At 29.6% G+C, this 23,669-nt stretch overlaps 3 protein-coding genes across 9 annotated transcripts; 2 read left to right on the top strand and 1 right to left on the bottom strand.

Annotated features, from left to right (window-relative positions):
- The first annotated feature begins 52 nt into the window (after window positions 1-52).
- LOC117206945 lies at window positions 53-3,868 on the top strand. Its single transcript, XM_033446674.1, has 4 exons — window positions 53-346; window positions 851-1,174; window positions 1,422-2,863; window positions 3,318-3,868. The coding sequence occupies exons 1-4, from the start codon at window positions 316-318 to the stop codon at window positions 3,768-3,770; spliced, it is 2,250 nt and encodes a 749-aa protein (XP_033302565.1). The 5' UTR covers window positions 53-315; the 3' UTR covers window positions 3,771-3,868.
- Window positions 3,869-3,961: 93 nt separating this feature from the next.
- Window positions 3,962-8,767, bottom strand: LOC117206948 (venom acid phosphatase Acph-1-like). 4 transcript variants are annotated; one of them, XM_033446683.1, is made up of 8 exons: window positions 8,537-8,767; window positions 8,344-8,453; window positions 8,108-8,232; window positions 7,825-7,941; window positions 6,452-6,665; window positions 5,527-5,735; window positions 4,846-5,187; window positions 3,963-4,461 (listed from the first exon to the last, which is right to left on the bottom strand). In XM_033446683.1, the coding sequence occupies exons 3-8, from the start codon at window positions 8,192-8,194 to the stop codon at window positions 4,198-4,200; spliced, it is 1,233 nt and encodes a 410-aa protein (XP_033302574.1). In that variant the 5' UTR covers window positions 8,195-8,232; window positions 8,344-8,453; window positions 8,537-8,767; the 3' UTR covers window positions 3,963-4,197. The 4 variants fall into 4 exon arrangements, with proteins under 4 accessions (XP_033302575.1, XP_033302574.1, XP_033302572.1 ...); XM_033446681.1 differs by having other exon boundaries at window positions 8,344-8,466; XM_033446680.1 differs by having other exon boundaries at window positions 8,344-8,767.
- Window positions 8,768-8,791: 24 nt separating this feature from the next.
- LOC117206947 (venom acid phosphatase Acph-1-like) lies at window positions 8,792-22,467 on the top strand. Of its 4 annotated transcripts, none has more exons than XM_033446676.1 (7): window positions 8,792-8,926; window positions 16,593-16,719; window positions 17,042-17,152; window positions 17,614-17,879; window positions 18,249-18,532; window positions 18,942-19,150; window positions 21,559-22,467. In XM_033446676.1, the coding sequence occupies exons 1-7, from the start codon at window positions 8,886-8,888 to the stop codon at window positions 21,793-21,795; spliced, it is 1,275 nt and encodes a 424-aa protein (XP_033302567.1). In that variant the 5' UTR covers window positions 8,792-8,885; the 3' UTR covers window positions 21,796-22,467. The 4 variants fall into 4 exon arrangements, with proteins under 4 accessions (XP_033302567.1, XP_033302569.1, XP_033302570.1 ...); XM_033446678.1 differs by lacking the exon at window positions 8,792-8,926 and adding an exon at window positions 11,145-11,494; XM_033446679.1 differs by lacking the exon at window positions 8,792-8,926 and adding an exon at window positions 15,639-15,757.
- Window positions 22,468-23,669: the final 1,202 nt, after the last annotated feature.

Raw genomic sequence — 23,669 nt, forward strand, 5'->3', positions numbered from 1 at the left:
TTAGTTATTATGCATTCATTAATGTTTTTTTATCTTTATGCATATCTACTATAATCGCGGTGTTACGAAACTATTAGGATGAATTCTAATTTAAATGTTATTCTCATTTCAAAGAATTGGAACACATGAACTGTATACACTAGAGATTAGTAAGGATATCGCCGATGAGCATAGAAGAAATTGAGTCAAAAGTATGCTCCACGAATTACCGTCCCTAGCGATCAAACGGCCAAACTATATGCATGTTTCTTCTTCCGGTTCTTTCGATGGGAAAAACGTGCGTAATGTGTACTTACGTACATAGCATGGAAATGCATGACAATGGAAAGCAGAGTGTATGATCTAGGTATGATTCGTGGTGAGATTGGCAGTACTGTTTTTAAGTCAATTAACGGGCGCATCAACCTGAGTTGAATAGAAAATTGAAACATTACAAAATGCTGTCTAGTAAAATATATATATTGTTTAAAAAATATATCAGTAAACATGACACAATATATAGTTTATAATGGTGTACTTTTAAAATTCCTGTTATTACTTTATAATTCTACATATCATTCTGTCCAAGATGGAAAACGATATTAATAAAAATGAACGATTGAAACTACATGTTGAAAGCCGGAACAACGTTATTTCTGAATTACAATGTGCATATGCGAAATATTCGTACCGTAACTCATGCGAATTAGGTTGTTTGATAAATGTTATCTTTATTCAATAATTATTTAATATAATTCATCTTTATGCTAATAAATTTGATGACTACCTAATAATAATTATTGAATAATTATGTTCAACGCAATTAATAAAATATTAATAAACTTTTTTATAAATAATTATTGATGCACAGGAAATTTTACAAGTAGTTTATCAGAAACAGATGGAAAATTGTATTCTTCTATCGTCGAGGATCTTTTAATAGAAATGAATGGAAGGGAATTAAAAAAATTTAGTGATAGTAATAATACAAGCTGTTGTCGGTGTAGACATTTGTTGAATATTCCTCGAGATCTTATTCAAACTTCTGAGAAGATATCGGATTATACGGGAGAATGTGTGGATGATTTAAATTTTGTGCAAAGTATGGTCTGGTTAAAGTCAGCCACAATGTTTATGAAAACTATTTCCGTCGAGCAATTTCATTCGGTATTTTATAAACAATGGAAGAACACAGGTAATGATACAAGAACTCGATATTTAATATTTTTAACAGATATCTTTTTTAATATATTAAATTATTTCATTTATTTCATTATTTAGTTCGAAGTAGTCAAATTTCAATTGGAATTTATTACAGATTATTTAAGTATTTGTTTCAAATAACTTCATGTGAATTTGTATCTTCAAACGGCTAGTTAATATGTTGTAGTAAAATAATAAAAATAAAATTCCTATTTAAGGGTATACTACATTTTTTCTAGGAAAAGATTTTAATCTTTATAGTCAAAACTTAATGTCTGATATTGAAGAGGACGATCATAAAAATTTGAGCAATTCATTAAATGATGATCAACAGAATGATACGAATTTCGACATTGATTCAGAGTATATTAGTAATACTGATCCGTCACGCGATGTACACAATGAAAAACATAACACATTGCAACCTTATCACCAACAAATAAATCAAGAAATTGGAATTTTCACTGAAAAAGGAGTCAGCCCCTCCGTTTTTACTTCTTCTCAAAGTCTTGATAGATTCTTCAATGTACAACCTTGCATGCATCAAGATATTACTATGAAAAATTATATCATTCAAGATTCAGACGAAGAGTGCTCTTCTGTTTCTGACCTAATTAAAGATTCTCTGGAGAGTCAAAATACTAATAACATAGTACGAAACGAGAAAGATAAAACATTACTCGAAGAAAGCGATTTTATCAAGGAAAAATCGGCAGAATTATTTTCCGAGGACAGCGATGTTTTAACGAGAACTTTATTCGGAACGAGAGATGATCTAACTGTTGCTTCAGACGATAACGATCTTTCAGACATTATTTTATCTAACAAAAATTATTCATCATATAAACAGAATTGTAGTCAGTTAAGAGAACAATTAATTTCAAAATCGAATAAGCAGATAGTGAAACCATTGACACAAACTTGTGATTCGAATTTTTTCAATGAAAGTCCTATAATTTCACCGAATCGGATTAATAACACATGCTCGCTTCAAGAAGACAGCGCTTACGATACTTATCAATTAAGCGCAGAATGGTTACCAACGACGAATTGCATTTATAATGAAGATATTAGTATCTCGCCTAGTCAAAAAATTGCTAATATTACTCCTTATGAAAAAAAAGATATCGTGAATTACACGCATGATCTGGAGTCTCTTACCATAGATATGACACAGAAAAATTGGACTTCCAAACAAAATTTATCTTGTTCGCAACAAGAAAATGATAAAAACATAAACGATGACGGTGAAGAATTGTGCGCGCAAAATAGACAAAGATATAAAAATTTGATCGAAGATGCAGAATACGAAAGAAGTAGCAGCAAGAGAAAGAAATTAAAATCTGTCCATGAAACGACTGTATCTAAGGCTACCAAAAAAGAAGAGAAGAAAATTTCTTCGAAATGGTTGAAATTTACGCTTGATACTCTAAATGTGGACGACATTGCTTTTAAGTCGATAAAGGCGATTCTTATGGTTCTCCAAAATGAGAGAATAGCGAAACAATATATGAGAAAAAGATGTTGGAAAGATACTTTAGAAGAACAGGCTGTAAACGCGATATTGGATTACTGTGACGTTTCTGAAGCTGAAAATAAAACTAATGAGTATACGCAAGAAATTGTGCAGGTAGTGACTGATATCCTGGATAAGAGTATAGGAACTAGTGAGTTTAACAAGGTAAATTATAATATATATAATTTCTATTATGGATACAATACATAAAATTAGCTATATTTATTAACTTTTAATAATAATTTTTAATGCGCAATTGCTAATGTTAAATTGAATGCTATAGCGCGTATTGCATAATACATGTTAGATATACTTGTAAGTATAATATATGCACAGACATTTAAGGAATAGAATATGTCAATTCCTTGTCGTTAGAGATAAGAGGAGAAGTAAAAGTTGAACATAAAAATTATAGCCATAATAAATGGGTAAAGTTATTAGTCATAATACAAGGAAATTATGATAGTAGCTTTTAAAAAATGCATTGTTTTAAAATACAAAACACATCTTTACACTTTGTTAGAATTGGAGATATTCCTAAAAATTTTTTAAATGTTTATATGGTAATATTTAGACACGAAATTATTCTCTTATTTAATGTCATGTTTTTTTTATTTAGGTTACAATACTGACTCATCAGATCTCCATTATTTTACAATTATGCAGTTCTATGAAAGTTTGTGTCGAAATAATAAATTACTTAACTGCAAAATTAAAATCTTACGGAAATATTTTAATTTCTCTGATAAATAACAAAAAGGCCGATGTACATAGTGTAATAAATCAATTACATATTATCTTTTATACTTTAAATTTTTGCTTACAAAAATATCGAGCAGTTTTCTGTAATAAAGAAAATAATCAACTTGAAAAAGAAGAAGTAATACCACCTGTCGTCGATTTATGGAAAAAACAACTGAATTTCGAAGGTATAATAGTAAAGGATAGTATACAGACAAGGGAACGAAGGTGGTTAATGATTTTGGATGATTTTGCAGTAATTGCTATAGAAAATTTTGTTCAATTTGCAAAAAAAGCGCAAAAATTAGTCAATTTATTGACGTATGAATAAATGATTTCGTTTTAAGTGCACCATTTTAAACGTAATTTTAGTATATTGAGATATATACCAGGTACTAAATATCATATTCTATATGTATATAAAAGTCTTATAATATTTTGTATATAGTAAATACATTTTAAATATTAAAGCATTAAGTATGTTCTTTATTTGTTTTATACAATTTTCATTAAAATTTCACAACTATTTGTAAATTATAATATCTACGTACTCAATATATCATATTTTATATATTCCAATTACCTATACAATGACTATATTACTATAAACTGTTATTAAAGATATTGAGATTTCAATGTTGAGAGCAAGAGATTAAAGAGATTACAGAGAGAGAGAGAGAGAGAGAGAGAAAGAGAGAGAGAGATGTTTTAAAGAGTTTTTTAAAATTATTCGAATATTTGCAACGAATCTGAATTGATTAATACAAATTGATTACTAATAAAGTAATAACTAATAACAACGTAAATGTAATACTTTTCAATGTATGCGATACAGATCTGCTATAAATAGCATTATCTGGTATTATAGGAAGATCAATCTTCTTCCAGTTACATAATCGTTCTGCGTTTTGCGGTAATAGATCCATTATCGAATACAAAAACGTTTTAATCGGGCAAATTTCTGTACAATTTGGCATTTTCAAAGAGAGAGTGATACCATCTACTCCCGTATAGTAATTAATCTAAAATAATAATAATTTTAATATCGTTTAATCAGTTAATTAATAGGATTTATTATGTATGTATAAATGCTTAAAGTAATTAGAAAAATTACACTGTTAATAATATTATCGATTAATAAAAATTAAATTAAGTTCTTTTAATTAACTATTACATAAAATCTTTTGTTACGTCTTTCTCTCTTATGAATATATGTATGTCACATTCTTAATTATTCCATATTGATTATTATTTTGTTTTTATCTTGCTTAAGTAAATAGCACTATCATCGTATTTTATAATTATTGTTGAAAATATATTTTAACTTTTAATTATTTTACGAATCTCGTAATTATTTTCAACATTCGTATCTGTAATGAAATAAAATAATGTAAGAGTATGTATACCTTCATTCCGTAACTTTCTGTTTCATTGTCAAAGTACAGTTCAAATATCACAGAGGCGGCTTCGTTAGGAATATGTGGTGACCATAGATTTAGGCCTTTCAAAACACCAACGATATTTCTTTCATTGCCGCTATACATCATGAGCTTCCGTTGTTTAGGAATGCGTCCATTGATATACATCAGCGAATTTGCTAAAATTTCTTTTAGAATCGTTCCTCCATTTAATTGCTTTTGTAGTGAGGTTTGCCAAAGGAGATCATATTCCAACAACGACACAGTGTACATTGCTCCATCAGGAAAGATGTCTTTTGCCCAGTGCGGGAGCGATTGTTCTAAGTCAGCCTGCAATAACATTCATTTTCACTTATGTTCTCTAAGGTTCATTTAACCGATACACGTGATACGCTTGACACTTTGAACTTGTCGTCAATAATAATAATCCGACGGCGATAACTTAAAAAACCTAACTAACTTAAAAACCTTCTAACTTAAAAAATAACGAAAGACTATCGAAGTAATAAAAGTTAAGCAATATAAACGATGTACACACATTTTACCTCAAAAAACTTTTACATTGCGATATTTTTGTTTCAGACATGATTAATAATAGGAACGTATCGATTATACATCATGTTCGTTCATGTCCAATTTTACAAGGAGCTGCTCATTTAAATATCTTACTTTTGTCTCAAGGACAGCATATAGTAAAGCCACTTCCGATGGTCGTTGAACTTTTATTCCAATAGATCGAGATATATGATCGAACAAAGATGAATAATCCGATACTCTATCCCGCACTTGAGCCATATTCAGCACTTTTCCCATTTCGAGAACGAAATTCGGACACTGTATTCCCATTAATAAAGTATCTTCCTGTGCGACAGTGTAATCTACAAAATTGATAAATTACTATATTTTTTCTATATCGTTTGCCTATTGCACTTTCTTTACGAATTTTTCACAGATTCGTTTGTCAGGATGCTTGAAAAATTTGTAGCGAAAGTTAAAAAAGATTCAACTAGAATTACACGTTTTATCATCTACGACTTCGTAAGCTTCTTCTTGAAAAAATTTTTCGCCATTCGATAATGAATGTTTTTAAATAGATTTTATAGGCTTCTATACAGAGTACTTAATATCTTGTCTTATACAGTTATATTTATATTTGTGAGGAACTTAAAGATGAAAAAATCCACAGAATGAGTATGATATGCAAAAACGTATAAAATATCCAAAATATAATATTTGTTCTGATATCTAGGGGAGAAATAAATTTTTTCGTAGCTTCCACTTCTTTATCTATATCTTAGTAAAAATATAAATTTGCCATTAAATTGTATCTGCAGTCTAATGATGACATTATGTTGTATTCGATGAATAAGACTAGTAGAGGCACATTCCAGATGAGATCGTCTCACTGTCAGAAAGAAATTATTTCCATTTGGATATACGAGGTCCAACATTGTATCACTGTCTCTTGAACGAAATTGACATGTTTCCCTTAATTCTCTTTAGTACCGAACTAAGGACAGTACTTGTTCGAATATTTCATTATTTGATAGAAATTGACAAATGAGAAATGAATGAAAATGCTATGAATTTTTACCTGTGGATATTGGCTGCCAATTTATATCGGCGCTCCACCTTTGAATTTCTGCTGGAGGCCAAAGACCTGCATTTACTAATTGACCAGATAGCATCGACAGTGGATATTCGGCCGTTTGCATTTTCATCGTCTCAGACATGTAAAGATCACCCAAAAATTCACCGTACACCTTTCGTAAATGGACTCCTAGATTATACATGTTAAGCATGCTGGCCTGTTAAACAAGATTAATCTAGAGTTATCATTCGTCATGCTCTTAATTTATATCATGCTTTATTAAGTAGTAGAACAAATAAAAATGTTAAATCAAGTATTATCCACACGCACGATACAAAGATACTTCCAAAAAATTTCGATCAGGATGAATTCCAAAGGATCGAAAGATCATGATTGATCATAAATTTAAATTATTTCCACGACTCTATGGAGTATTTGTCTGTTTGATAAACTTGCAAAGTCATTAAAGTTATTTAGATTCATCATATTGACTGAGTCACTATTGATAGTTGTTCAAAGTACAACTTTCATTTAATGAACAAATATCTTTCAATGTATAAAAAGAAATTCGCGTGTAATTTTAAATATCATATGATAATTTGTAATGCTATTTCTATCAAATTTTTATAAAAATTTGTATAATTCATAAAGCGCTAAGTAAATATAAGATAAATATCAATTTGTAGAAACTTTCATCAGAAAGTTGCATCGTTAACTGTATAGTAACTGTTAAAATGTAAATTATAAAAAGAGTTATGAAAACGATATAATCATTTTTGGATCAATTGCTGTATCCACGCGCACGGTACGAAGATTGTTTTAAGAATTTCCATCAAAGAACAATAAGTTATCTCCTGTACTTGTTTCGATTATCTTCAATATTTGTTTAGATTTCCAGGAAATTGTCTATACAGAAGATACTCAACACCAATGGTAAGAATTCGGCTATGAAATCAATGGGAGAATATTCTAATAAAACAAATTAAAAATTATCCACCGACCGAGTAAATAAATTTCTGGATGATTAAAAGACGAAATATTATATGAAAAACGAGTTAACGAAAACTTTAGCCAGAAATGACTGATTTCATTTCTTTTAGAAAGAAATTGACAAAAATGTCCAATTGGCTTAATATGTAATTTTAACACAACAGTTTTCTGTTGAAAATAAAATTCATTACATAAGCTGGCTCGTTATCAATGTTAATGTCTACATATACTCGTAGATAATACGTGAATATATGTAATTAGCTGACATATTTTCCAAAACTATATTTTAATTTTCTCTACTAATGAAGGTCAGCACTGAACTTTCTTTAGCAGGGCGTTTTAATTTATCAGTTTTTTTTTTTTTTAAAGGAAGGAAAGGAACTTACGTTAGGCATACTGAGTGGAGCTGTGTTAAAGTATTCGTAAGTTAAACTGCGTGGTAAATTCATGTCGTTGTTACCTATCAAATCCAAAATTGGAGCGTGCGTTTTATGAGCGAATACCTGAAAAATTATTTCGAGTGTTATAGCAGCTTATTCTGTTAGGTTCTCGCTTTTTAAGGAAGAATAAAATAAAATTAAAGTAAAAGAAAAACAAATAAGAAAGCTTTTAGCGAAACGCATTTGGTCTCACGCAATTTTTATTTTATTTAAATATCCTGATCCTTACGATCTGCACTAACTGCAATTCTGGTACACATTCGGCAGATCTTATTACGATATACAGTATGCTTAGCACAGATACAACCACTTTCATCTTCAGTTCTTTCGGTTCTTATTTCACGACACAAATCCCTAAAAACCATTCGACTTTAATTAAGATTTTATTTCTTACAGTTTCATTTTCGTCTCTCGTGACACTATCGTATTTATTTATTTATTTTTTTTTTCATATTTCTATCTTACCTTTCCAAATTAAGAGGAACGTTCCGTTCATTTACGGCGAACGAAAGAAGTAAATATTTTTTCTAAGTCGTTTCACTTTTAGTCTTTCGTTAACAATAGAACATGATTTGCTTGAATAGATAACTACACGATTAATTATTAGACCGACAGATGCCTTGAAATAATACCGGCGTGTTTATAGGCAATTATCTACCTGTCGATGCTTTTGTGTTCACCGCAGACACATTTGTGATGCTGACACTTGTTCTAACTTCCCATGGTAACCGCGTCGCAGTGTCTGCTTCTTGGTGTGATGATAGCAATTAGATAAAGTATTTCTCGATGGTGTCTCCGAGCATTCGTGCATCAGCCGTGTATAAATTTAATCGGTAACCTTCGCGTGGAATCGTCAACTTATCACTGGTAGCGATCTACTGGGCTTTGTACAATTCCTGGCAATCAGTTCGCTTCCAGTTATAAAGCTTCGTAATCAAAAGATCACGGATCTTATAAAATGAAAGCGCATTCGATCGAAATTGTTTAATCTTGTGACATACCATGGTATGAGTTTATCACCGATTTATGGGAGGTATCGCAGTTCAAAGTAAGAACGTCTTGATTGTTTGTTGCTTTCTCGTATAGTGAGCGTTTACCGGCATTTTTTCCCCTAATATTATTATTTTCACGTTTTCGTTTTATTAACGCGAGTTTGAATCGATTAATTAATCAATTAATTACAATAAAATTTATCATTTTTAAGGGATCATGCTTCTGACGAACAACGTATTCGAAGATTCGTTCGTCGTTACCTCTTTTCTCTACCGTGACTTCCTCGTCATTTTCGTTGTGTCACTTTAAAATTGTATTTCCAATATTTTCTTCAAAAGATCATTCATCCTTCAATTGAATTCTGACGATATCACATAATACGTGAAAACTATAGCTTGAAAACAGTATTACTTGGCTCGAGTGAATCATAAATTCCACCTTTTGTAATACAAGAACCCATGACATTTTCATTTTGGATATTGGAAGGACAAGAAATTATTGACGATTTCACTAACTTTCTTAGAGCTAGATCGGTCCTTTGAACTTGTAAACTATTTTTGTTAGAGATCCTCTGGGATAAGTCGTAGTAATTTGTTCGATAAAACAGTTGTAAGAATTGTAAATAGTCGATAAGAAGCTGATAGATAAATTTGTTTCTATTTATGACAATAAATCTCCTAAATGAAAGAGCGTACGTTTATAATATCAAGAACGATAACCTCCACTATCTCACTTTTATTAATTGTATCAGATAATACGTAATTTTGATAAAATGAACTTTTTAAGAGGGGGTGGAATCACGATGCTCCATGATTTATTTGGGCTATCGGGCGAGAATTTTTATTTTGACACAGAACAATTCACAATGAAACGTAATTAACAAGTAAGTCTAATTATGACAGAAATGCATCTGATCAAAGGAGTGGAACGACTTTCTTTTCGAAAAATTAGACGTTCGAGTTGAAAATAGACTACAATATTTCGCAAGCCTATCGACATAGAAATGTTTATAAATTATATCATTTGCAATTAATAACTCTTGGAATCAATGAATGATATTTTGCAATCTAATCTCTGTATAATTCTAAATATATATATATTAACTTCAGATAAAGAAACTTTTAATTACGTTTATATTGTATACATAGAAAAATATAAAAATACATCTTTCTGAATATGCATGTCATATGTTTACTATTTTGTAATGTATCCATTAGATACAAATTAGATGTGCAGTATAATATGATAAATATATTTAACAGGAACAAATAAATCAACTTGTAGAGACATACTTTTATAGTCATTTAAATGATTATTATTTTTTATCGATAAAATTTTGAATATGCTTTCCGATTCCGACAGACAATTATTTCAATAAGAGTACTTGCATATGTTCATCCAAATGAAAAATTAAAATTAGGAATCAAATTAAATTAGAAAAAATACGTAGAGGATAAACTTTAATAACATATTTTAGATAAATAATAATTAACGAACATGACATATGCTTAATAGAAACTCAGTGCATAGAGACTGATCAATAATACGTGATTAATTCGCGAATAATCATTACTTTCCATATTTTCATATTGTGTACTTATATTTACAAATTAATCAGAATTTTCGATTGCGAAGCTTCGTAATTTTTGCTAATCAACGCCTATGAATCGTATATTCTTAGCGTTAATTAACGATGATATTGGAAAATATCTTTTTTAACTTTTACATTACTATAACATAAGTATAGAAATTCTATTGTCTAACATTTCTGCAGAAGACAAAAAATTATTTCGCTACAGTCGTCACTAATTACAACTCGTTCAATATGTTGATTCGTTTGATTTTCAGGTATCATGTTTGTTAATAGTTGTTCAAAAGAGAAAGGTATCAAATTTTATTTCAACTTGACTTTCTCTAAATGATTAAAACCATATAAATTTCTTCTGATCATTTTGTTTATCGGTAACCGGGTTTCCACAAACCAGTTTTCTGCATATCAGTGGAACATGTTTGGTGACAGCACAAATCATAAACCTTATCATCTACTTTCAGGTTTGAAGATTGTGTTCACGTGATAAAACATACGACCACGTGCTAAACATGCATGGTACGCTATAATAACGGATAATATTACCATTTCTTAACGTATTCATACTTAGATTAAAACTAGCGTGTTTCAGTTATCTTTATGAAGACTACGCCAAACAAGAAATCTATCCTCCCTACTTCCACTATGAGATGATATTATCTGTTATCATCGTCGATTTACTTTTAAATCAAATTTCGAAACTTAATCTTGTTCAACGAGGTTAATTTCTTTTGTTTAAGTATTGTACAGATTTATATTTACCGCGAACAATTTAACGATAGTATCGTGAGTTACTGGTCGAATAATTGTTGAGATAATACATTTCTGCGCTCGTGTTGCGATTAGTACGCAAGTAAGCTATCAACAAGACTGAACATTTAAATGCAAGGAATGTGTGTAACTTAGCGCTTGATAAAGTTTACTTTTTCACATTTCACACGCAATATTTGGAACGTTGCGCTAGAAACCTGCCTGTACATATATCAATTCCAAATCCACGCTCGGCGTCAGTTGATATTTGAACTGGAAACAAAGGTAAGACGTCAATTCTTTAAAAGTGCATACGTTTCTGCATAATATTTGAAAGTAGACGTTTCGTTCAAACATCATGAAGAAATTGTGTGTTAGATTTATATTTTCTTGTGTTAAATATTAACCACGAAGAGCAAGCAATTAAAAATATCGAACGAAAGTTTGTTATTCTTTTGTTATTAATACTAGTGATCAGCTTCTTCTTAAAATCTTCTCAATGTTTTCTAGTGCTAACATATAGATAAGGATTTGATAAATACAAATTTTCTTCTTTCTTTTCGTCTGTAGATTACTATTTTCGGTTAGGCACGATAATAACTTTTTATGTACAGTAGCAAGCATTTTGTACTGATAACAATGGAACATAATAATGAAGTGCGTATAACAATGATACAGAGAACAAAGAGTACATGCATACAACTGAATTATTCTCGATATACTAAACATTATTTGGGGAGATTCTTTCGTGAAATGAAAAAATAACTTTTGGTGAATGTTCGTATGAATGGAATAATTTAATACAATTTTAAGCTATTTATATTAAAAATTTCACCCTGTGCTACTGCAATTCTATTTAATACTACTTAAGAGTAATATTTAATGAATTCTCCAAACTATATTCCTTTCTTGTAAATCTATTCTCTTTATTCTTAAGTAAAAGAATTCTTTAAAAAAAATCTTTAATCTTCATTCCTTAAATAATTGCTATTATATTTTAATATATTTATTATTTACTCACATTATCACAAAAATAATTCGAAACAATCGTGTACTCTCGATATTCATGTTGTCTTAAAAATACGGTGAAAGAATAACTAATATTGAAACTTGCAAATAATAATTAAATGCCACGTTTTTTTTCCTTCACCTAGTTTTTATATATACCATGCTTATGCTATAGTTTCGTATTTTCGCACACAATCGCCTGATTATTTATAATTACACGCGAAGAGAACTAGGAAGGCGACAGCGTGTCTTTGCCGTGAGAAAATTAATGATTTTGTTGATCGTATATCAAATATCAGTCACACAGGTATAATGTGTTCGTTTCGTATTCATTATTCTACCGGAATTTATGTAACTACGAGTCCGTATCCGCAAAATCGCAGATTGGCTAATTTTTCGTATAAATCCTCGACTTATCATCGTACGATCTTTCATGAATATCGTTTCTAAGTAACTGCAAATTTTATGGTTTAACGATTCAGCTAATGATCGAACCGATTACGTGATTTTATAGTTTTTCAAAGCTTCGAAAGAATTACACAACTGCTTGTACGTGTAGTTGCAATTGTGCTACATCCTTAGGCTCCTCAAAATATCCAATGGTACAGTTGTTAATTTGCGGAGTAAATCAAATTTACTAAAGACGAAGTCTTTAACGATCATGATATGATGATTTCGAACATATTTCGATATGTTAAATTATACCATAAATATACTAATATGTATAAATATACTATATCGGTGAAAAGAAGTCACCATGATAATTAATATTAAATTGATTAGCGAAAATATCAGTTATTATAGAAAACTGTAGTACATTTGTATTATAAATATGTTTTTCTAAGGTCTTATTTTTTTCTCTTTAAATTATTGACCTAAATGTTGAACATATGATTATGGAAAGTAACCTTCACCATATTTTACATATGGACTAAAAATAGTTTATACTTTTTATTCAAAGTATATAAAATAGACCAACAAGATGACATTGTATTCTTAAACATAATCATTTCCATTAAAAAAAATAACATACAACTGAATTTTAATTCTTAATATATTAACTGATAGATATTTTACCAGACACCTACCTTTTATACGTAAGACAACTGCAAGTGATTTTTGAAGAAGAATAATATAATAGAACTTTCTCTATATTAGTATCCTTCTTTTATAATAATAAAAATAGTAATAAAAATCGTGCAGTACTGTGCGATAAGCTGCACGTGTTGTGTTTAAGTTTAATCAATTAAAGCCAATTCGTGATACTGCAAAATGTAATGAAATAGAAATTGATTAATTACATTAATCTGATATTCTATCTGATTATTAACACGCGATTAAGAAAGGATCAGTCTAAAAAATCGTGTTTCTATTTATATAAATTTCGTAATTATAAATCAGACAATTTCTATTCATATATATTAGTAACTCCTGATAAATGTCTATCGTAATTCTATGTTGATAAAATATTCGTGCCTTCCGTATTTCATAAAAGAATCGAAATTGTAAGCGAATAGCAATCCCACTTGCAAAGATAATTATTGTCATAAAGCTATTTCTTTGAAAATTGTTACGTATCTTATAATTTATTATTTACAGTCATTTTCGTGTATTTATATCATAATATACTGTGATATGTTATTTGTGATGTCGCTATCAGTAAATATAGATTTAATCAACTAACATGGATCACCTTTATAGAAATACCAATTCAATAGAAACGATAAGTTTTTCCAAGAATAATTTATTCGCTGTGTCATTATTATCAATATATTGCGAGAAAGTACGCACGAACAATTGCTGAATAATTCCTATATCTTATAAAAACTGAGTCTTAATACATCTCTTTCCTTTCTCTCTTTTCGTGTGTTTGTCCACGTATTAAACAGCGTACAATAAGTTACGTTTGTCTCTAAAAGCTTAAGAAGTGAATAAAATATCAGATAAGACTATAAAACGTTGACGCTCATTGTCACTAAAATGTACAAGTTATTAGACTTTGAGACAACTGCATTTTGCATACTATTTGGTTTCGTTCCTTAATGTTATACCTGCTATATACAACTAGAATAAATCAATTATACAAACGAAATATTCAGACACACGTATTACAAGAACATCTTTTCTTCCACTATTTATATGGAAATGCTAAACCAGATTCATATTGTCTTATTTCACTATTTTTCGATTCGTTATAGCACACTACTTATCTAATGGTGGATACAAAAAGTATTTGTACACGATTGTATTTATTTTATTATATGTACATTGTATGTATATTGTATAGATAGTATCTATATATTGATTAATTCGGTCCAAGTATATTAAATTGCGTATCGTTTACCAATACCAATACGTTATATGATTATGAAATTTTGATATTAAAAGTGAAATGTGAAATCTCATAAAAGAAAGTGCTTCATTGGAAAATAAGAATATCTGCAAATACTTTTAGTAGTTGCTGTGTATATAAATATAATCCAATAGCAAATTTCCATATCGTTTGTACCATTAAACATTTACTAAAGGTAATTTTTAAACGCTATCCAATGTGTAATGAACAATCAAGGAAATATCAACAAATATGTATACAGAGTGAGTTAAGAAGTATTATATAAAATAACTCGTTATCTATTGATTTTATCGAAAAACGTATTAAATGAATGATTTAGCATTTCAAGGGATTTATCGGATGGATACAATTTTATTTCCCAATATCTTATACTTTCTGAGATATTAAACTAATCTTGAGTTTTTTAAATAGCACTTATTTTATAACATTAGTCGTACCACCTGGATACTCTACAGAAAAAGATTAAGTTATTTATGCCGAAAAAACCATGAATTTAGCTACTAAATTTAATACTTAAGCTACTTATCTACGTAGCTATTAAATATTTTAACTTTAACTTGTCAAGTTTAATGTATGAAAGACAAGGAAAGACACAAAACGGTGTCTTCGTAACATTATCTTTGTAGTAATTATAGTCATAACTCATTTAAAATGTTTATTTTAGATAGTATTTCTTAATTACTTTCCCTGTATACATATATATAAGATATATGACGATTCAAGGAAAAAAAGTACACAAGGAAAAGGAATGACCTACTATGAAATTTCGGTGTTCTTTGAATATTTCCTAATGAGTAGTGATCCTGTTAATTCCCATGACATAGCATTTTTAGGACCACCATTTGGAACACGTGTCATCATTTAAAAAACCTTGATACGGTTTCTCTTATCGTCCTGCGTGTAATTATATGATGAAGGCCCATATGTAATGCGTTTCGCATGTAACCTGAAAATGGGGACTTCCATTTCGTATAAATACCATGCATATTCTAATGGCACCGAAATCAGCGATTGTGAAACCATTCCACAGAAAGATATGTCCGTTTGACGTATTACTGTCCTTTAAAATCATTTGCACATAGGCAACATGACCAGTATTTCACTGGCTGGTCTCACAATCGATACTACAGTGATATTAATTGCTTGTTGCAGTGTATCATTACGATAGATATTTAAATTGTGCAGACGTAAGTGTATTTCAGTTTATCACTATACTAATACAAAAAAAGAGTGAGGCGATAAAATTAAAATTGCATTGAATATAAGAGATATATTATGTGATTATTTTTTTTTAATTACTTTCACAAATTTTTTTCTTCAAAATTTTTTGAGTTATATATATATTAAGAATTATTATTAAATTATAAGATATGTATATTACTAAAATTAAAAAATATATATATATATTAAAAGATATTATCGATAAATATAAATAAAAATTTGTGGATACAATGGTATCTGATAATAAAAATATTACTACAATTTTTCTATGGAGATAGTAGTTTCTCCATGCAGAAAACATTACGTTAAGATTTTTCGCCATTGTTTAAATAACAAATTCCATGAATATAAGATACCGGTTTTTGCTAAATCATTGCTTCGCATAGCTTACAGAATAGTATGCACTTGAAAATTAACGTTTTCGCGCAAAGATATGCAGAAGACCATTCTTCAATCTATCCGTTGGTACTTCACTGTCTTTATGGCTATTAACTGTTTGATTTATGACGCTGTTTATTTGATCAACAAATGAAACATGTTGCATCCTTAAAATTCTTGCCGATAACCGGTAAATGCTGACTTACAGTATTTGGACAATTTACGAGAATTGTATAGGGACAATTTAAAGAAAACATATAGATAAAAGTGTTCAAACAAATTTCAAACAAATGTTCAAACAAATGTTCAAACAAAACAAATTGAAAATATTTACAGAATGTTCTTATTGTTTATCCAACTAAAAAGATAATAATTATTTTATTAATGGAAGAAATTTCATTCGAACATTTTTACTGCTTCCAGGTCCAACATGAACAATATGGTTTCGTTTAATTATCTCAAGAATTTCGTATCGATATACATGGTCGTGGCTTTGGCTGCCATAATTGGTATTACAACTGTTCAAGCAGAGCTCAAACTAGTGAATGTGGTAAAAATTACGGTTATTTATACTTAGCACGTTCCCTAGTCCCGAGACATTCGTTCAAGCGCTCAGGATTTATGTCGAATTTTGAATAATTTTAAGTTAAAATAAGCAACGCAGTCGTGCTCGAAATTTTTCATAATATGTTCTGGTTTTTCGTGAAACAGTCTACTCGCGATAATCCTTGATCAATCTCGAGTATTTGAAGTTATTTTAAATGAAATACGAATTTGAGTGATTCAAATGTTACGGCACATTCGTGAAAAAGCGAAATCAGTTAAAAGGATAGCTTAATCACGGATCTTACACGTACCTTGTATAATTTCAGTTATTCCGTCATGGCGATAGGACACCCGATGCCACTAACGATGAAAAATATCCAAACGACCCTTACCTGGATAATCCTTTTTATCCAATGGGTCGGGGCCAGTTAACTAACGTGAGTATCTCGTCTCTTCTAAATTCTCGTCGTTCCTCGAACAGTTTTTAGCTTGAACATTATAAGCAGTAGCATCTTTCTGGCAATTGCAATTGATCGATCGTTAAAAATTTTAGTCCTTGATACTAAAATTTAATTTGAATATTAATAACACATAGTTTAAGGGAATGAAAGTTTGATGATCTGTTCAAACGAGTAAGAGTTTAATATTTCCATCTATTTTATTAACCCTCGTTTAATACTCTTGAATCGTAGACGATCCATAATGATTTGGATTTAAGTCGTTTAATTTTGTTTTACGCGACAAACATCATTGATGGCATTTGTCGCGTAAGACAAATCTTACAAAAAAGGAAAGTGAATACAAAGCAGTTTCAATGCATTACATGATGATGTTATATATACATGAAACACTTGAGGGATTTTTGATAAAAAGGATGTTGATTTTATGTGAAATTTAGAATGGCAAAATGAGAGAATATGTACTGGGACAATTCTTGAGACAGAGGTACGATCACTTCCTCGGAGATGTTTATAGAAGCGAAGCTGTCTCAGCTATCAGTTCAGATTATGACAGAACGAAAATGTCTTTGCAACTTGTTCTCGCTGGTCTCTTCCCGCCAAGTAATTTGCAACGATGGAATCACGATCTAAATTGGCAACCTATCCCCGCGAAATATTTACGACGCTACGAGGATAATCTCTTTCTGCCAGAGGACTGTCTTTTGTAAGTCACAATCTGACATTATATAATAATAACATCGTATTACAATTCGATATGTAAAAAATTTTCTGAAAGAAAAAAGGATAACGAGAACGATGATTTAATAAATAAATGAAATTTCAGTTGTAACAGAAATTAAGGATTGTTCGATATACAAATCATACTTACAATTAGTGGATAGGATCAGATAATTATATATAAGCCCATTTTTTATACAATAAAAATTGCTATTATCCAAATAAGTATCAAAGCTGTCGTAGAATTTATGGAAATATTATGCAATTTTGTGTATGTTATTCTTACAGTAGTAAGCGTAGTATGTAAAATTTACTTAATTTTTCTCTTTCTATAATATTAATTTATCGATTACAGGTTTACGATCGAATATAATAGAGTATTGCAGTCACCGGCGGGAAAACAGGAAATTGGAAAATATAGCAAACTTATGAGACAATTAACAGAGTGGACTGGTAAAAATATATCTACACCATGGGATATGTATTACATATATCATACACTGATGGCCGAGAGTTCTCTCGGTCTTACTTTACCAGAATGGTCACACGCAATATTTCCAAATGGAGAGTTATTGAATGCAACGATATTTTCGTATAACATCGCTAATTCGACTCCTTTGTTGAAAAGATTGTACGGAGGTAATATAATTTGTATTTGCACATTCATTGAGCTTAAACTTGCTAATTATCTTCTGTTATAAATCTTGTAGTAGTATAACCATTTTAAACGTAACCGCTGTCAAACTATAATTCTGCCCATTGTTATTCTACATTTTCGTTCAACTTCAGTGCATTTTATTGTTGTTTATAATATCAATTATTATTGCATATATAAACTTCACATTTTTATAAGCTATTGAAATGCACCTTTTGTACCACTTCATGTCGAATATATTCTAATTTTATTATTTCGTTAAATTATAAAATGTTTAGTTATTAATAAATCGTTTGCACGCTGATTTATCGAGCTTGCACTTTTCCAATCGCCATCGCTGTTTTGTATCGTGTTTCTTCGATTTTACAATTTAAATTGCCACTTCAATTTCAGGTCCGTTCCTCCGGATCGTTACAAGGCATATGTTAAATCATGTAACCGGTGCACAAAATCGAGAACGAAAAATTAATTTATTTAGTGGACACGAAAGTAACGTTGCCGCCGTTTTGCACGCTCTTGGAGTTTTTTATCCACACGTTCCCGAATATTCCAGTTCTGTTATATTGGAACTTCATCAAAACAACAACGCTTACTACGTAAAGGTACGTAATGAGACGTGCATAAGCCACATCCACATTTTTATATGAAAGTAATATTTCCAAAGACAGCGTATCATCGAATTAATGCCGATGCCGATATTAATTTATGATATTCATATAAATATTGACTTTTGACGACGATAACAAACGAATATCTTATTTATTAACGACCAGAGTTTAAAGTCAACGATCATAAAATGTATTAGTAGCTGATCTCATTAATATTCTCATTTTCTTTGCTTCCTCTGATATGTGTACATGTGCATACAATATTGCAAACATATTTAAAGTTAACGTTAATTCTTCGATACTTTTATAGTTGTGATAACGTGAATTATTGCTTATTAAAAGTCTGAGATCCCTATGTTGTTTTTGTATTCATATTTCGTACAATCAACTTTTAACGCTAGTCGCTAATTAAAAAATTTTTCAACGCTAGATATTCATTTGATTGTTGTACGAAGAGTGTTCGAAGAATTTAGATACGGAATATCTTCGATAGTGTATAGTACAGTGTATATAGTGAATATGATAGATCTAGATAGCGAATTAGTGTAAATTTAACAGCTACACTAAAAGAATAATATTTTAGAAAATTCTTAAAATTGAAAATATTAACTCACTTAAAAATATTTTTCAACCTTTGACTCTAATAATAGCTAGAAAGTATATATTTACATAAATAGTCGTGAAGAATTACAATTAATAAACGCCTTGTTAATAAACGTGGAATTAGTTCTGCCATTCATAGAAATTGTTCCGACACTTTGTGTTGTTTCTTACTCATCATATCTCGATCAGCTATGAATCATCAAAAATAAGAATACAATTTTTATAGCTTTTAGTTTGCAATTATTTTATTATCCTTGTCAAATTGCCGCGGTCTAGCGAATAGAACTTATACCAAATATGACTATGTTTAAATGAATTTGATTTATACGGATAATATGAGACATCAGATCTAATTAATATGACAGTATGACACATAAAAAGGAAATAATTATCGAATGAATTATTCTACTCTACAATATGGAACCTCTGATACATTTAAGTAGCGAAAGAACCGAGACAATTACTCAGAAAATTACTCCCCTCGTTAATAGATTCCTTTTGCAACGAGTCAATGCTATACTGGCATAGTAATATTGTATGTAATTATCTTTGTATCATATTCCAAAAAAAGGATCATTATACAAGAATTTTATATAGAAAGTTATTATCTTCCACGATAATAATTTTCTTATTGATTAAACGGCTTTAAATTAATGTTCTACTACTTCGAAAAAATCTTTATTCAAGATATTTAATATTATATTTATTTGAAATAATTTTTACATTCTATCTTAGTTCGCTAAATAATATTCTTTATCTTCAGCCTAGCGACTAAGAAATTAGCTTTGTCTATAGAATTCTAGCTAGTATATGTACACTACATTTATCAACACTATCCTTTCACTTCTCCCATTCGCTCAACTTCTCTCATTTACATTTTTTTTATTCCCTATTTCCTCACTATATCTTTACTTACTATATCTTTTTTAGTAACCTACCTTATTAACATTACTTAATACAGTAGAACTCTATTTATCCGAATGAAATTTTAATTAATGTCCCGTTAATCCCTTAAGGACATATTAAATTGCAATAAGTAATCGCCTATTTTTATTTTATTATTTTATTATATAAATGTTAACAAATTTATATCGACCAGAATTTTTCGAAGAAGCCTTCTATCTTCAACAATACAGAAAAACGACCTAATCAATATGATAGATTATAGAAAGTGTACAACTCTCTTCCAAAGATAATCCTCAACTAATCGAACAAAAAATATTCTTTAGATATTCGTACGAGTTATCCCACTACTGCGCTGTAAAAAGATGAGAATATGGCCAGCAGAATGGCACAGGGGCAAAAGGAATATTGCTCTATTTCGTTTCTCTTTGCCTCGCATTGTTGAGAATCGAAAAATTTTCGGCCAAATGCTACCTGCTTGTCTATGCGATTATGTTACACATATAGTAATCGAATCCCCTTTCTTAGCCGAGCCATCTTCTCATTACTGCATAGTCCCCTCTGAATCAATCTAGTACAGAAAAGACAATCGTATATCTATCGAAAGTAATATTACGGAGGTAGATTTTAAGGGATTAACTGAACTTCTTCTAGTTGATTAATATTTATCTGAACGTGAGTTGTTACGTGAACGGAAAATAATAATAGTTAACGAGCTTCTATTATATGAACTCGAATTACATAATTACATAAACTGTTTATCTCCTGATAAATTCAAATAAATAGAGTTCTCCTATATATACTATTGCTTCCTCTCCTACTCTTCTATACTCTTATCTTCTATATTACTTAAAATTATTTGTTTATGTATCTTCTATTATTTGTTATCATCGTAGGTACTTAACTACTTGGGCATTCCATCCGAAGCAAAAGAACTTCAACTACCTGGATGTGAGATACTTTGTCCTTTGGACAAGTATTTACAGTTGATAGAAGGAGTGATGCCATCAAACGACGAACTGATTTGCGACAAAGGTCTGTCACAAGCATTTGTAGACAGAAAGTCAATCGAGGAATTGAGTTTATTGAAATACAATCTGATAAGAACTGCAGGAATCATTGAAAGTAAATAATACGTGTATGAAAATGTAATTGTTAAAGATGAATTACATTCCTTTGAAACCAAAGAAAACTTCATGTTAAAAATGAAGTGTTACATAATAAATGCGTAATATACAATAGAAATGAATTTAGAATAGCTTTTAATTTATAAATTAGCGATATTAATTACATATCATTGATCTTATGCGACAAGATTAGACATGAGGAATGTAATTCATATTTCTAATTATATTTGCTCTTCCTATAAGTAATATCGTCCTTTTACTTATTTGATACTACTAAAAAGGTACGTTATTTGACGAATTTGTTTCAAATAAAGAACAGTATTATCGTTCAAATTCGAAGTTTCTGTCCCTTTTTTAGTATCTTTGGTTCTCTCGTATTTGTAGAATGTTTAATAATATGCCGTATCAAACTGAAAATTAACGTTAATGGTTCATCAAAAGCATCGTCTCAAAATTGTAATTAGCGTTATTAATATCTTCTGACATTTAAAATATATGTTTGTTGCATTTTCCCACTCAGAGTCTGGACGAGTTAAATGGCAGAAAATATTATGTATATCGAAAGCATATTATAAAATTTCTGTACGTATGTATTTTATAAATAACGACGTTACTTCTGGGATGACATAGTTTATAAAACTTTATGTGTGTAAAAATATACATGAAAGAGCACCGATATTTTTGCAATTTAATTATTTATATTTTACTATAAAGAAATTAGAAATTATTGGCCACAAAGGTATTCAAATATATTTAAATATACAATGATATTTATGCACATTATATAATTATTTTGTATTTAATTCATTAAAGTATTTAACGCGCGATTAATTTAATAGATTATTTATTTTGTAACCAAAGCACGACTTGATATACATATTCATAGTGAAAATGCATTGTTTCATTCTGAATACATATTTATTCGATGTATTATGTATCAATTCACCTAACATCAATTAAATACATTTAAAATCTACAAGTCTAGTTTCATTTCATTTATATGCCCTTATATTCATAACTTGCAGTATCGATTTTATTTAAAAATGTACAATTTCAAATATATAGGATGGTGCTCAAATTATAATATATTATTTATATACTCGCAATATCGGATGTATTCATAAAAATTGGTAATTGAAGAAAGAAAGATCGATCGTCAAAAGGAAATACTAAAATAATGTACTTATACAGAGTATCTCGTTTAAATCGAACATGCAAATTATTTTAGCAGCTGTTAAAGCTAAGAAAAAATGAATAAGAAGAATAAGAACGAATAGTTTCAAGATACGTATCTGATGATAATAAAAGAAGCTCCCTAAAAATCGTCTTAAACTTCATTCCAAGATCATTTTTTTGCATATCTATTAATATCTATTTTTTCGCAATGCTATGTCTTTGTTTGTAACAAGACGAGTTTCACAATCCATGGCATTATTACTTTAAAGCAACAACGAAGAAGAAAACTGAATTTAAAGCGGAGTACCTGCTGTAAAAATAATAAGTCAACTTATTTTATTTTCATTTCTTATGGAATTTCCATCGTAAATATACTATAATAATAATAATATGATATACGTATTTAACTCTCGAGAAATCTTGTAGCTATCGTACAGTCCATTCTCAAAAATATTTTATTCGCTAAATTGTAGGCTTAATCTAAATTAATGCCACATATGCAGACGGACTAATTAATTTATTATATGTGACGCATTAACGTATCGATAAAAGTTGTTATTTTCAAGAACTGTAATTATTCGGAAACAAAGATAAGCGATTAAAAATACTAAAAGCGAAAAATATTAAGAATAAAAGTGCCAAAATAAGGAAACTATAGTATTTCTAGCGTTTAATGCAATAGCAATAACTGCACGGTGGAAGCT

The sequence above is a fragment of the Bombus bifarius genome, unplaced genomic scaffold (genome assembly GCF_011952205.1).
Source record: "Bombus bifarius isolate JDL3187 unplaced genomic scaffold, Bbif_JDL3187 scf7180000008014, whole genome shotgun sequence".
Taxonomy (NCBI): domain Eukaryota; kingdom Metazoa; phylum Arthropoda; class Insecta; order Hymenoptera; family Apidae; genus Bombus; species Bombus bifarius.

Bases quoted from the DNA above. Each gene is read 5' to 3' on its own strand.
- LOC117206947 (XM_033446676.1), top strand. From the start codon at position 8,886: ATGAGTTTATCACCGATTTATGGGAGGTATCGCAGTTCAAA. The intron at 17,153-17,613 runs GTGAGTATCTCG...TGTGAAATTTAG, and splicing joins GTCGGGGCCAGTTAACTAAC to AATGGCAAAATGAGAGAATA. The intron at 17,880-18,248 runs GTAAGTCACAAT...TATCGATTACAG, and splicing joins CTGCCAGAGGACTGTCTTTT to GTTTACGATCGAATATAATA.
- LOC117206945 (XM_033446674.1), top strand. From the start codon at position 316: ATGACAATGGAAAGCAGAGTGTATGATCTAG. The intron at 347-850 runs GTATGATTCGTG...ATTGATGCACAG, and splicing joins AAGCAGAGTGTATGATCTAG to GAAATTTTACAAGTAGTTTA. The intron at 1,175-1,421 runs GTAATGATACAA...CATTTTTTCTAG, and splicing joins TAAACAATGGAAGAACACAG to GAAAAGATTTTAATCTTTAT.
- LOC117206948 (XM_033446683.1), bottom strand. From the start codon at position 8,194: ATGAAAGTGGTTGTATCTGTGCTAAGCATACTGTATATCGTAATAAGA. The intron at 7,942-8,107 runs GTAAGGATCAGG...ATAATTTTTCAG, and splicing joins AATTGCAGTTAGTGCAGATC to GTATTCGCTCATAAAACGCA. The intron at 6,666-7,824 runs GTAAGTTCCTTT...CTTGTTTAACAG, and splicing joins CTCCACTCAGTATGCCTAAC to GCCAGCATGCTTAACATGTA.